This window comes from Rhipicephalus sanguineus, chromosome 3, assembly GCF_013339695.2.
Source record: "Rhipicephalus sanguineus isolate Rsan-2018 chromosome 3, BIME_Rsan_1.4, whole genome shotgun sequence".
Taxonomy (NCBI): domain Eukaryota; kingdom Metazoa; phylum Arthropoda; class Arachnida; order Ixodida; family Ixodidae; genus Rhipicephalus; species Rhipicephalus sanguineus.
In genome coordinates this window covers 112611784-112623649 of record NC_051178.1, presented here as the reverse complement: position 1 = coordinate 112623649, position 11866 = coordinate 112611784, and the positions used below count along the sequence as shown (strand labels likewise).

Sequence of the window (11866 nt, the reverse complement as noted above, 5' to 3'; positions counted from 1 at the left end):
AACAAAGAGAGAAAGTGAAAAAGGGAAATAAAGACAGGAAGAAAGTGTCAGAAAAATTTAGAAAAAAAAACAAGGCAGGACACCAAGCTCCGAATTTCCTTAAAGCTTGGCAGCGCTCGTGCGAAGCGGCCTTAATTTTTTTTTCCGTTGAAGCGTGCCCTAATACAGAGTGAAAAGAGGCACGAAAGATAATTTTTTTCGGATGTTTATGGGGAGCGTTCCGCTTCTTGTATACACACTAGTTATTGGTTTCTTCGCAGGGAAATAATGTGACAGGCACCAGAGTAGTAGATTGCCAATGATAAAGATAGTTTATCTTTCGTGACCACCATGCTGCCTAATTTCCGTAATAGCCTGAAAACGAAATGAACGCGTGAGTCCATGCGCTAAGCTGGAACATAATATATCCTTGACAAAAAACACGGGAGCCGTGATAAACTTCGCACAAGATCTGGCCATATACATACCGGTACATGTGCAGGTGTTGAGTTCATGGCGTTACGTTAAAACGCTGGATTTCTGAGAATATCTCGGGAAAATGCTGGAATGAGCATCAAATATTTGTAGAACTTGACCAGTGCTGAGGTTCGGTCTTGTTGGTATGACATAGTGGCGATGTAATGTGTTTGAGCAGATGGGGAAAGCAGGATAACACAGCACGAATGCTCGGGTCACGTATTGTGTTATTTGTCACTATGAGTTGGTGAAATATTTTTTAGACCCGCAGTTTCCAACGTCCATGATTAGTATGCACATCAAGTGCAGTCTCTTGAGTTACTTGCCACATGAAGTGCCTTCCAGACCATCAAGTTTCCTTCGCGCCAGTAAACCACGCGTCAGTAAACCACTGGATGGCGTTAGTAAACCACGTTAGTAAACTACGCGGTGAATTAATTAGTTTACGCCCAATATTGGTGCTTGAGTAAGGGTAGATATGAAGTTACTCATGTGCTCACTACAAATCATCTTGTCTCCTAGAACCGGTCCAAAGTGAAAGCTTATGTGCGATTATTACTGCGAAATGTACAATAACATTCCTGCAGAAAGTACAGGCTTCTATGCTACCAGGTATGCAATAAGATGAAGCCATCGATAAAGAAAGGGAGCGTGCCAAGATAGAAGAAGAGGTTTTGACCTGCTGCTCAGCGTTAGAACATGGGAGCGGGTGGAAAAGAGAGGATACCGAAGGTTTTGCTGATGAGGAGGAAGGTGGCGATCAAGCAAAACCTTGTACGTGCAAAAACTATTTACAGCCTCTTGTCTAGTTCTATCTTGCGCAAAAAGTTGTCCAGTGCTTCAGAATATTGCGCTGACGACGAGGCGGAGGCCTGAACAGATCTTTTTTCTGATAACTATTGCTTCATCGATTTCAACAAAAATGTAGCAATCGATATTCTTTTCTGGTATATCGCGCGCAGACGCGAAATAGGTGTTGACTGGACTCAGGAGTGCTTCATACGTCGCTATTCAGACTCTATTCACGGACGATAAGGTGTAGGTAACGAGTGAACTCCACATCTATTCGTAATCTGTGCACTAAGATTGTACTGCACCTTTTCATATTTGTGGCTATGCTAGCGTGCATATCTTGGTCCAGTTCGTGAAGAAGGTGGTGACGATGACATGATCAAAACGAATATGCTGCAGTAGTTTCGTGAAGGAGTGTATACGCAGCGACGTTAATGTCCAGCCGTTAAAATGGAATGGTGGCGTTAATGTGTGGCGTTAATGTGGGCCATAATTGCCTCGGCATCGACTTGGTCGTTTCTATGTAGGCCGCAGGGTCCTGGAATCCACTGACACATCATGCGATGGCCACATTTCAGGGCTGCATCGTGTGATTCGGCCACTTCTTGAGCAAGAAGATATTATGGCCCTCGTTTAAGCGCAGACTTTTACTTGAAGCGCTGGTTTACAGCCATGGAATATAGTCATGTTAGGAGGTGGCTGCAATGATATGTAACGAATTACCCTGCGGATGACGACAATCTCGATGTCATTCGGTGGTCTGAATGGAAGCTATTGCTGCTCTTCAAACTTGGTATGATGAACGCCACTGTTCAAGTAGTTGGTAACACATATCCGTCAGTAAACACATGTATTAAAGTGGTATATTCTGTAGACAAATGCGGTGACGCAAATTTTTTAGGTCATGTGAGTCTACACGCGATTTCTTACCCACTCTAGGAATGTGTAGGCGCACCTCTGGTATTGATAAAGCCTATACTTGTACCTCTGCAACTTTTGCCAAAGCGAAGGGTGAGAGAAGGATGCTCTCATGGCGCGAGATCAATTTTGCAAAAATGCTGTTCAATCGGTGGGTGTCAATCGTCTATAGAACATGACGATTATGACGGTTCAACAGCGTACCTAACGTAGCTGAGCGCCTTTCTAAGAATCAAGTATCGACGTAATCGTCTTAATTTCTACGTTTTACTCGAAACCACCTGTGAAGGGCGTCAACAAGTGGGAGCCAATAATCCATACAGAAAAAAAGGCTGAAAATGAGAACTGCTTCTTTCTTACAGAGCGTGCTTCTATGAGCCAATGTCTGATCAAAACGCATGTGGGAACACATATTGTTGCGATGGCTACAAGAAAGTTCGGAAAATTTATTGTGGCAGATAACTTACTTATAACAGCTACACTTTTTACAATGTATGCCGGTTGTGTACAGGAAATTTTCTTAACTTTTCTGGCAGCTTTGCAGTGAAGTAGCCTATGGCTGCGATTCCGGAATAATTTCACGTCTGGCGAGAGAGAGCGCAAGCGATACACGACGATACGTCGGCCAACATCTGCGAATCACGAGGGGACACGTAGCGCCGTTCTCCATGGGAATTAGTGGCGGTCAGAGGTCAGCAAATTTATTCCTGAGTCGACCCACTCAGACTCACTCAGACTCAGACTGAGCCGTGAGTCTGAGTGAGTGCGGGGGATAATATTTTTCTTGAATTTGAGTCCGAATGAGCCCTAACAGCAAATTATACTTCTTGAGCTTGTTTTAGTGAGCTCCACATTTTTTGCCTGCCTATGGTCCACTTCACTATTACTATCAGCCTTATATTGGTCCGTATCTATACCTACTCTCACACATATTTTAAGCAGCATTTCAACGAGCACAATATTTATTGATCACAGGAGGCACATAAAGGAAGGGAAATGGGTGCCTCGACCTCCCCTCGCCATCTCTTTCACGGGAAGTTCTCGACAAAATTACTCGTGTGCGCCATCTCTTTCAATAAAATCTCCTCGCTGGATTGCAATCAGTGATCACTCACATTTGCAGGTGCGAGATTAGGGGGGAATTGTTGAGCAACGATTATGTGATGTATTGGTGGTAAAGAGCATTTACACCATGATAGAAAACGCTAATTACGTGCTAACGCACTCATTAGTTGACTCACTCTGACTCAGACTGAGCCGTGAGTCTAAGTCTGGTGAGTCTGGGTGAACAGTGTTTTGGTGACTTTGAGTCCAAGTGAGTCCGGTTGATGAAAATTTCAGTAAGTCTGAGTGCTAGTGAGCTCTAAGCGGAAAATATACAGGGTTATTTTTTTAGAGGGAATTTATTCATTGGGCTGTTGTCTTGTTACAAAATGTGCAAACTTAATACAGTTTAAGGCAAAGCGTTCAAGGGGGACAAAATTTTAATGGCTCGTATCGTGTTTTGATTCTCGACACCTAAAGAAAAAAGAATAACTAAGAAATAACGAAGACTGCGAAATCTTATACAAGAGGGATGGCTTGTGCCTACCGAACGTTGTTAGAAATGCAAGCTCAGAATGCGGCATGTCGCATCTCACTCCGGCTGCCGCCAGGTCACTTCAATAGACGCCAGACGACGCGTCGGCCACGCCTCGCGTCGGACTGCGCGCTTCCTAACGGAGTGTCAATGTGCTGAGAGTGCGCGCGCGTCGATGTTATGTCGGACTATAAATGGCCCTGGGAAGCGTGTGCAGACTCATTTCACGGCCTTGGCAGATCACGTGTTCTACGGTGCCGACACGGGTTAGATCTGCTGGCGAAACGTCACACTTTTCTGACTTCAACCTCATGCAGTTCCTCTTGTATAGAAATTATCAGAATGCCATCGTTTTTGTTCGTTATTATTTATTCTTTTTTTGGCGTTGCATATTAAAATACGTGAGAGACCACTGAATTCTCATGCGTATTGAATATTTTGTCGCAAAACTGCAATAAAATCGGATAATTTTTAACAGAAGTAGAGCCCAATGAAATAGGCCAATGCCAAAATAATCACCCGGCATATCTTGAGTGCATTTGAGAGAGCTCTACATTTTTTGCCGACCTGTGACGCACTCATCGCTCCCCCGTTGCGCTACCATTTGGGATGTGTCAGCATGGGAAAGAGGGTACATTTCACTCAGTCTAACGAGAGTGTTCTATGGCGAGGACACGCACGGTAAGTGCTGCCGAAGTCCTGCGCGCATACGACAAGCGGCGACGGGAACGGCAACGGCAGTATGCCTGGGAAACGCATTCGTGCTTTGAGTGGTCTGCATTCGTTTCTCCCGAGGAGAACCCGTCTAGAAATTGATTTCATTTTAGGGGCGAAGCTCCTTAAGTCGTGGGTCTGTCCTTCCTCTGTGACCGGTTTGTAACCACTCGTCAATGTCATCTTCTTCTACTGCATACCAGAACGCGCGCTTCTCACGAGCTAGTATGCAGTTCTGGTATGCAGTAGCAGAAGAAGACGACGTTCACGAGTGACTCTCGTGCGTGTTCGCCTGTGTGGCATTCTTTCTTCTCTACTGCGCGCGTTCTGGTATGCAGTAGAAGAAGAAGACGACGTTGACGAGTGACACACTCGTGCGTGTTCGCCTGTGTGGTGTTCTTTCTTCTTTACTACGTCGTGGGTCTGTCCTTCCTCTGTGACCGGTTCGTAATCACCTAGTTGTATGACTCACTCAGCAGGTGGCGCTAGTGTGAGTGACGTCATGATGACGTCACTTGCACGTGACTAACGCCATAAAAGGTAATGGCTCTTGACGCGCTTCCTCTTTCGCAGCGAGTCACCGGATGGAGCAGGTGGCTGTAGACAGTAGACGAACAAAATAAAATAACAAAATAAAAGTTGATTTGTATATACGCACATCGTCTTACGTCTTTCTTAATGATGTAATGGGCGAACTTTCACGGGAAGGTTATGGTTTTACCGATGATCTCCCCCTCTCGAGCTTCGCCCACTTATCATCATTCATTCCGTGGATATGGCGTGATTGTTTTTGTTGTGACAGTGCTATGAGGAGGCCACGCACAGCTAGCACTCGCGAAGAGTGGCTTGAGCACAACGGTATACTGCACCTAACTTTCTTGCTGTTTGTCATTTCATCTAATCCATTCCTCAATCGCTCACGGCTACGTTACATTAGTCAATAGTATCAGTTGAGACCACAGCTTCGGTGGCCAATGACCTTCACAACGCAGATTGGACCCAATTTTTTTAGCACTTGTGCCATCCTTATAAGAGAGCAAGCCCGCTGAATGATGTGCATTTCGGAAGGACGTATTCAGAAAACACCTCTGACATCAGTAAGAAAAGATTTTAAATTACATAGTTGTGTTTCATTGTGGACCGCTGACAGGCATGGGGTCTTTTGGACAATCATGCAGGCACAAAATGAAAATAAAAGGGAGGATTGCGTCACGCAGCTGAACCTTTCCGCAGCAACACTGCACGAAGACATCGTTGCACTTTTTCTCCTTCAACGCGTCACCGTGAACTCGGCGGACGTTGCTCTGGTTTCTTGATAGGTTTCATTGATGCGAGCATGCTCGGGTGCTTCGATTACCATTTCGTGCAAATATTTTGTCGATATCATTAGGCGACTTCTTATTTCCACATTTACTGTCGCATTCGTTGAAGTTGTCAGTAGCAGTGTGCTGAGAGCGCGGCTAACACGGCAGTAAGGCATTCAAACATACCGCGACGTGAGCGGCTGTTGGACGCAATCTTCGTGACTTTAATTTCATTGCTATTACTCTTCCCTAATTGCTTCCTTTTACAGTGCAGCCAACAGCGAAATCTAACACTAAAGTGGTGTGTACGAGAACCGATCTGTCTGTCTCTATCCGAAACTTGTAAAATGCTGTGATTAAAAAAGAGAGACAGTAGCATTGTCATGGTTTTTGAGCACTGATAATTGAAGCATGGATGTTTATTCGTCTTGCTTCTGATGAAAAATTCACCCTTGCACATTCCACGTGTAAGATGTGTTGATATAGATCAGGAGTTACTGATTGGGCAGCACACCACTACATGTTCCTTTATCGAAAGCCGTCAGTTCTAGGTCACAGTTGTCCTCATACTGGTCTACACACTGCTGGGGAATATCGTTCAAGCCTTTCCTGTTCACCCATAAGATGCATGCTGAAATAGAAAAAAACTCGGGTGACGTAAAAGGCAAAACATGAGAAAAATAAAACGCATATTTCGTGCAACATATAGCTTAGTTACGATCAAATTACCAATGAAACAGTTTCTTGCGACAAGTAACGTGTTTACATGGTTGTAAACAGGCCGGATACTTCTAAATGCTGCCAGAATTCATTCAAAACGTTCACTTCATTGCGTGGAAATTTAAGTTGGTTCTCAAATGCATTTTGTTCTCTCGGGATACGGGAAAATACATCGATGCAGCTTGTATAAAGATTATCCTTCATCAGCCTAATGTGGTTGCGTCATCTGTTACTCGGGGGGGGGGGGGGGGGGCACACGCCATCCAGATCATCAGAAGGTGATCGTAAATTTTCGAAAATTTAACAACACCGTAAACATATCTGTATGGAGACTTCATTCATATGCCAAGTTGAAAACCCTTTGTGTTTGCTAAATCACAAGTGATGTTTTCAGCATTCATACGCTAATATAACAAGTAGAGGAAGGAATCTCTCTTGTTTCACCTGAAGAGAAAGTGGCACACCATCAACTATGCTCTATATATACGCCTCTTTAAATGACAGGTAAATACTGTAGAAGCCCGAAAAAAGTTGTTAGAGTAATTTCTCGACGCTGAATTACGTTCAAAGCTGTGAACTGAACATTCGGACACGAACGTCTCGGGTTTGTACATCTGCGTTTGTACATCCGCATCATACTGCGTATCATCCTTATATCTGATAACTCTGCCCTCATTTTCTTCCCAATCCGAGCAGAGTATAGGCGAGTAAGTAATGTTGCTTTGACACTTTAATGATGCAAGAAATGTTAAAATGTGCAAGAAAGCCTGGAACATTTATTACGTTGAAAGAAATGTCATGATCATAAGGAAAAAACTACCACAATATATTTCTCTCAGAACAAAACAGTTTACAGGAAAAATGATTTTCAGATGTATACGAATGTGAATACCACTACGCACCACTGGCTAAGAATGCCTGTCGCAAATCTTGAAAATTACTCGTAGTCGAAGAGTCTAAACTCTCAGCATCACCCCGTCCTTTTTTTTTAAATACAAATTGAAGCACATGCTCGCAAGAATAGACGCCATGTTGAAATACAAAGCTAACAACAAAAGAAAACTGCATGCCCTCAAGTCTACTCATCGCTATAGTTTCTTACCATATCTTATACTACATGCATACAAGCAAGCACAATATGCACGCCCAAAATCTTGAAGAAGAACGGCGCATCAGATAAGCGAAAATCATGCGCTTCACGAGCTGAACTCATATATTGTAGTCCATGTAAGGTGTACGCGCTCTCTGTCGTTTCATGCAGTAATTTTGCTTTTCTTTCTGTACATGAATTGGGGTTACTGAATATTTCAGGTGGAAGCAAGCGAACAGGAAAACGATGAGCCGATCTCCATAGTATTGACATGCTGTTGTCCCACAAGTGAGCTTAAATACCAATGAAATGCTTAAGTTTACAGTTGTTTCACTCCGTATTGTACGTTCAGTGCGCGGTTTTTGTCAGAAGGGCAACACAAAACGCTCATATTTTGTGTCAGGCTGTGCCACGCTTAGCACTACAGAAAGTAATGTGTAAGTAACATATTCGGCGTTCACATTGTCATCTTACATTCGCTGTTCTTGTACGGAATTCGTGTAACAGCGCAGGTTTTGTAGTCCGTGTACACAAAGTTGGCAATCTTCTCTGTAGGATCGTCTGAAAAAAAAAGAGTAAAGAGACCTTCGTGGAGCAAAGCCAGCATTGATGTACTTACTTGAAAAATCCTGTCACCATTAACTAGGAGTAACGCTTGCACGTCTCTGCAGATTTGCTAGAAATTTCAGCTCTAGAACAAGATACCTGCTCTGCATGATATTCTGTAAACGTACCTACATAGCGCGTTTGCATCATTAACTGGCTTTAAGGGCCTACATATCAGCTAATGTTTCTTTTCAACACGCAGCACGCAATTCAAGATTGCGTATTACAAGGTTTCGTCCAATGCTAAATCCCTAAGGCTAATAATGTTATCCAAGAACAATGTTCACTGAGATCTACATACCACAATGTAGTGTAAGCACAGAAATAGGCGTAAAAACAAACAAAAATGACTGGCTCTCCCGTAATGGAAAGTAGATGTCAGCATGAAATTGCTACGGAAAAAAAAGTTACACCATCTCCCACTAAAGGGAACCATGTGGGGATGCGAAACAGCGCATGGGTCGACTTAAAGTTCCGTTCATCAATGGCACCTTGCCCTATGTTAACGCGTCCTTGCAAGTGCAGCACACCATGAGTTCACTGTAGTTGCTGTTCGTGTTCCCCATCACGTGATTGCTGAGAGGCTGCAGTGTCTTAACCAGCCCCTTACACAGATCAACACTTCTTGCTGAAATTTTTTTAGACGACGGACGAAACAGACCCGGACGGGCGCAAACTTCCCTTACACTGGCCCGAACGCGCTAGCGCGTGCCAGCACACGTGGTTCCCGAGCGGACGGTCGCCGATGGAAGGACAGAGACAGCCCCGAGCAAAAGCAGCTTCGCATCTAAAAGAGGTTAGTTAGAGACGAGGTTGTTATTGTGCAAAACGAACATCAAGGCACCCTAGAGTGGAATTTAGAGTGGAAGCGCTCGCAACGCCCTGCCGTCAAAAGTGAAGCCAGTTTTTGCCCACCAAAGATCTCGGAAGGAGGCTCTTTTCAGGTGGTGCCTACTTAGACATAAAATGGCTTTGATATGTTAGTGTAAATGATACGTTAATATTAAAATCAAAGATTGCTGTCGCCGACGAAAGTCCCCCATCGAGCGGAGTATTGGCGACTTGATCTCCAATAAAATTTGTCATAACTTCGAAAAGTAGTAACGAAAACTAGTAAGGCAAAGACACACTTGCAGCAGTATCTGACCCGTAAAAGTTGTCATATTAAACTCGTCTGGCGCGCGAGAAAAACGCTTCCTTTCTTTCGCTAAACGCCGACAGCTTATCGTGCGCCTACTAAGATGGCGGCCGCAGCCGCCATCTTAAGCTGCCGCCGCCATGTAAGGAACTGGCTGTGCCGCACTGTTTGACTTTTTAGCAAGTGTTCCAAGGCGATCGACACATTTGTGTAAATAACGTAGTTTTGTACGCGAAACTGGCTCACCCGATACACCGACTACATCAGGACACCTAGAGCACAGCTCGTTTACAGGATGACGTGAAGTCTGCACTCGCGTTCAACCGCTTACGTCAGTTTCATCAAGAAAAAAATACACATTCCGCCGCGCTAACGGGCATGTGTTAAGACATAAAAAATGTTTATCAATTCAAAAGCTCCTTAAGTCAAATGTGGCTGGGGCCGTTAGTCCAGCGCGGCGTTATCTAAAGGGTTACTAGTTATCTAGGTTTACCAGTCGCTGCGTTACCTAGGGGCTGCGTTACCTAGTGTTACTAGTTGGCTTCCCAGGACCTATTGAAAGGGCCATGGGTCCCACGACCAATCTGGTTGTGCGTTTGCGTTAGAACTGATTTTGCCTCACTCGGACGCGAGGGTAAAGGTGCGCGATGTGTGTCTTTGTTGGTCTGCCTCCGCCCTAGAAGCGTTCGTGTCTATATTTCGTGAGGTGTATCTTACTCTGGATGTGTAAGTTTCAATATGCGGTTGTCTGCAGTCGTCGCCTGTCGCTGCACTACCATAGCTCGGTCTTAAGCATATACTAAAAGCGTTAATTCGCACATTATGCTGCGTTGAGGAACGATAGAATGTGTTTGCCTGCAGTCGGCGCTTGTCACTGGATTTCCTTGGACTAAAGCATATCCTAGCAGCTTTAATTGGCGCATTCCTGCTGATTGGATTAGCGATATAATCAGCTTGTCTGTAGTCGTTGGCTGCCCTGGACTGCCCTTGGTCTTAGGGATATCCTAGCAGCACTATTTGGCGCATGCCTGCTGGGTCGAGCAACGATAGAGTATACAATTGGCAGTTTCGTAGTAGTGTAAAAGTAGCAATTAGTAGGCTGTCATAATATATAACAGCGAATATGTAACACGGTACGGCGGTAGCGTACATTAACCAGCACTAAGCAACACAAGGCAACGATGTAGGTGACGATCAGATGTATGTACATGCTGTTTCACACTTAGGGGCACGCTCGGAGAGCTTTGCAACGTGCTGTACATCGAGCAGGCAAAGAATATATATACATATATATCAACGCAACAAGCTATCTGCCCCATTGTACTGCAGACTGGCTTTCCTTTTATGTACCTTACGCAGTGTCTATCAGTTTGTGCGTGCTCCGATTTTATGTCTCCGTAGCTCCCCTCCCAATGACGGAATATGTTGTATAACGCGATTTGATTGTTTTGTTCTTGTTTTCAATGTTTGCTTGTCACGTGCATTTAGCAACGTGTCACGTGCCATGTGCTTTTAGCAACGAGCGGTCCTTCAGATTGTGGTCTACTGTGTGACAGCGTGAAAGTGCACACCCACTATTGCTGCCTGAATAATATGCACTCTGTTCATTCTGATGAAGGCTGAAAGTTGTCCCACAAGCCGAAACGTTAATAGCATCACCATAGCTGGTAATATAACAATGTACTCCTATTCAGCGTTAGGGCCAACGTCTTCGAACCTGTTTGCCGGCTAAATAAGAAGAGTAATGGACATTTACTCTGCGTACTTACCACCCATGATTAACGTTAGGTTGTCTGGGCTTGGGCCTTCAGTCATATTAAGGGTAATGTTTTCTCTGAAAAAGAAATATGTGTGCGGGATAATTACCGCAGAACTAAGAAAGTATATTCACATCAACTGTCAGTGCTACGTGCCAGCATAAAAACTACGCACACTTTTGTTTTGTGTCCTTTCTGTTAAAATCCCTTTAGTAATGGGCAGCTCGAGTGATATCAAATGCACAACATGTAAGCACCACTACGTTGAGTGGACTGCTTTTACCATGCATGAATCAAAATTATCCAAACTCTTCAAATTAAAAGCAATATCCGTATTTTTTAATATAGGCTCACTTGTTATGGCCATTCACACCCGCCAAGAGCCAAATGTAATTAGCAACATGGCCATCCTCGTCGTAATCTGTTCGAATGGCTGTTAGGCAGTCAAGCTCTCCGTCTTGGTCCTCGTCAAATACGGCGATAGCAAACGGAAAAATCTCGAACATCTGTAAAATACGAAGGCATTCAATCAAGGTATTTTCGGCATTCGCCTTTTGCAGTGCGTTAGACCATTGTTTTTTGTGCAACGACTGATTGCACAATGCAACCACTGCAACCACTGTAGACCGTTGTGCAAAGTTCTTAAAAAACGCAGGCATAACATAAGTCGAAGCACTCCAACTTAGATATCGTAACAAGATGCCGTGTGGCACATCCGCCGCGTAAAAAAATATAGGAAAACAGCCCCTGTATAGTTAGCCTTAAATAGAGCCCATCCAAACATTCAAGTGT

At 44.2% G+C, this 11866-nt stretch overlaps 1 protein-coding gene across 1 annotated transcript; it reads right to left on the bottom strand.

Annotated features, from left to right (window-relative positions):
* Positions 1–6186: 6186 nt before the first annotated feature.
* LOC119385077 (uncharacterized) lies at positions 6187–11574 on the bottom strand. Its single transcript, XM_037652628.2, has 4 exons — positions 11429–11574; positions 11087–11151; positions 8048–8134; positions 6187–6394 (listed from the first exon to the last, which is right to left on the bottom strand). The coding sequence occupies exons 2-4, from the start codon at positions 11130–11132 to the stop codon at positions 6258–6260; spliced, it is 270 nt and encodes an 89-aa protein (XP_037508556.2). The 5' UTR covers positions 11133–11151; positions 11429–11574; the 3' UTR covers positions 6187–6257.
* Positions 11575–11866: the final 292 nt, after the last annotated feature.

Bases quoted from the DNA above. Each gene is read 5' to 3' on its own strand.
- LOC119385077 (XM_037652628.2), bottom strand. From the start codon at position 11,132: ATGACTGAAGGCCCAAGCCCAGACAACCTAACGTTAATCATGGGTG. The intron at 8,135-11,086 runs GTAAGTACGCAG...TTTTTTTTTCAG, and splicing joins CCTAACGTTAATCATGGGTG to ACGATCCTACAGAGAAGATT. The intron at 6,395-8,047 runs GTAAGATGACAA...TTTCTATTTCAG, and splicing joins TCCGTACAAGAACAGCGAAT to CATGCATCTTATGGGTGAAC.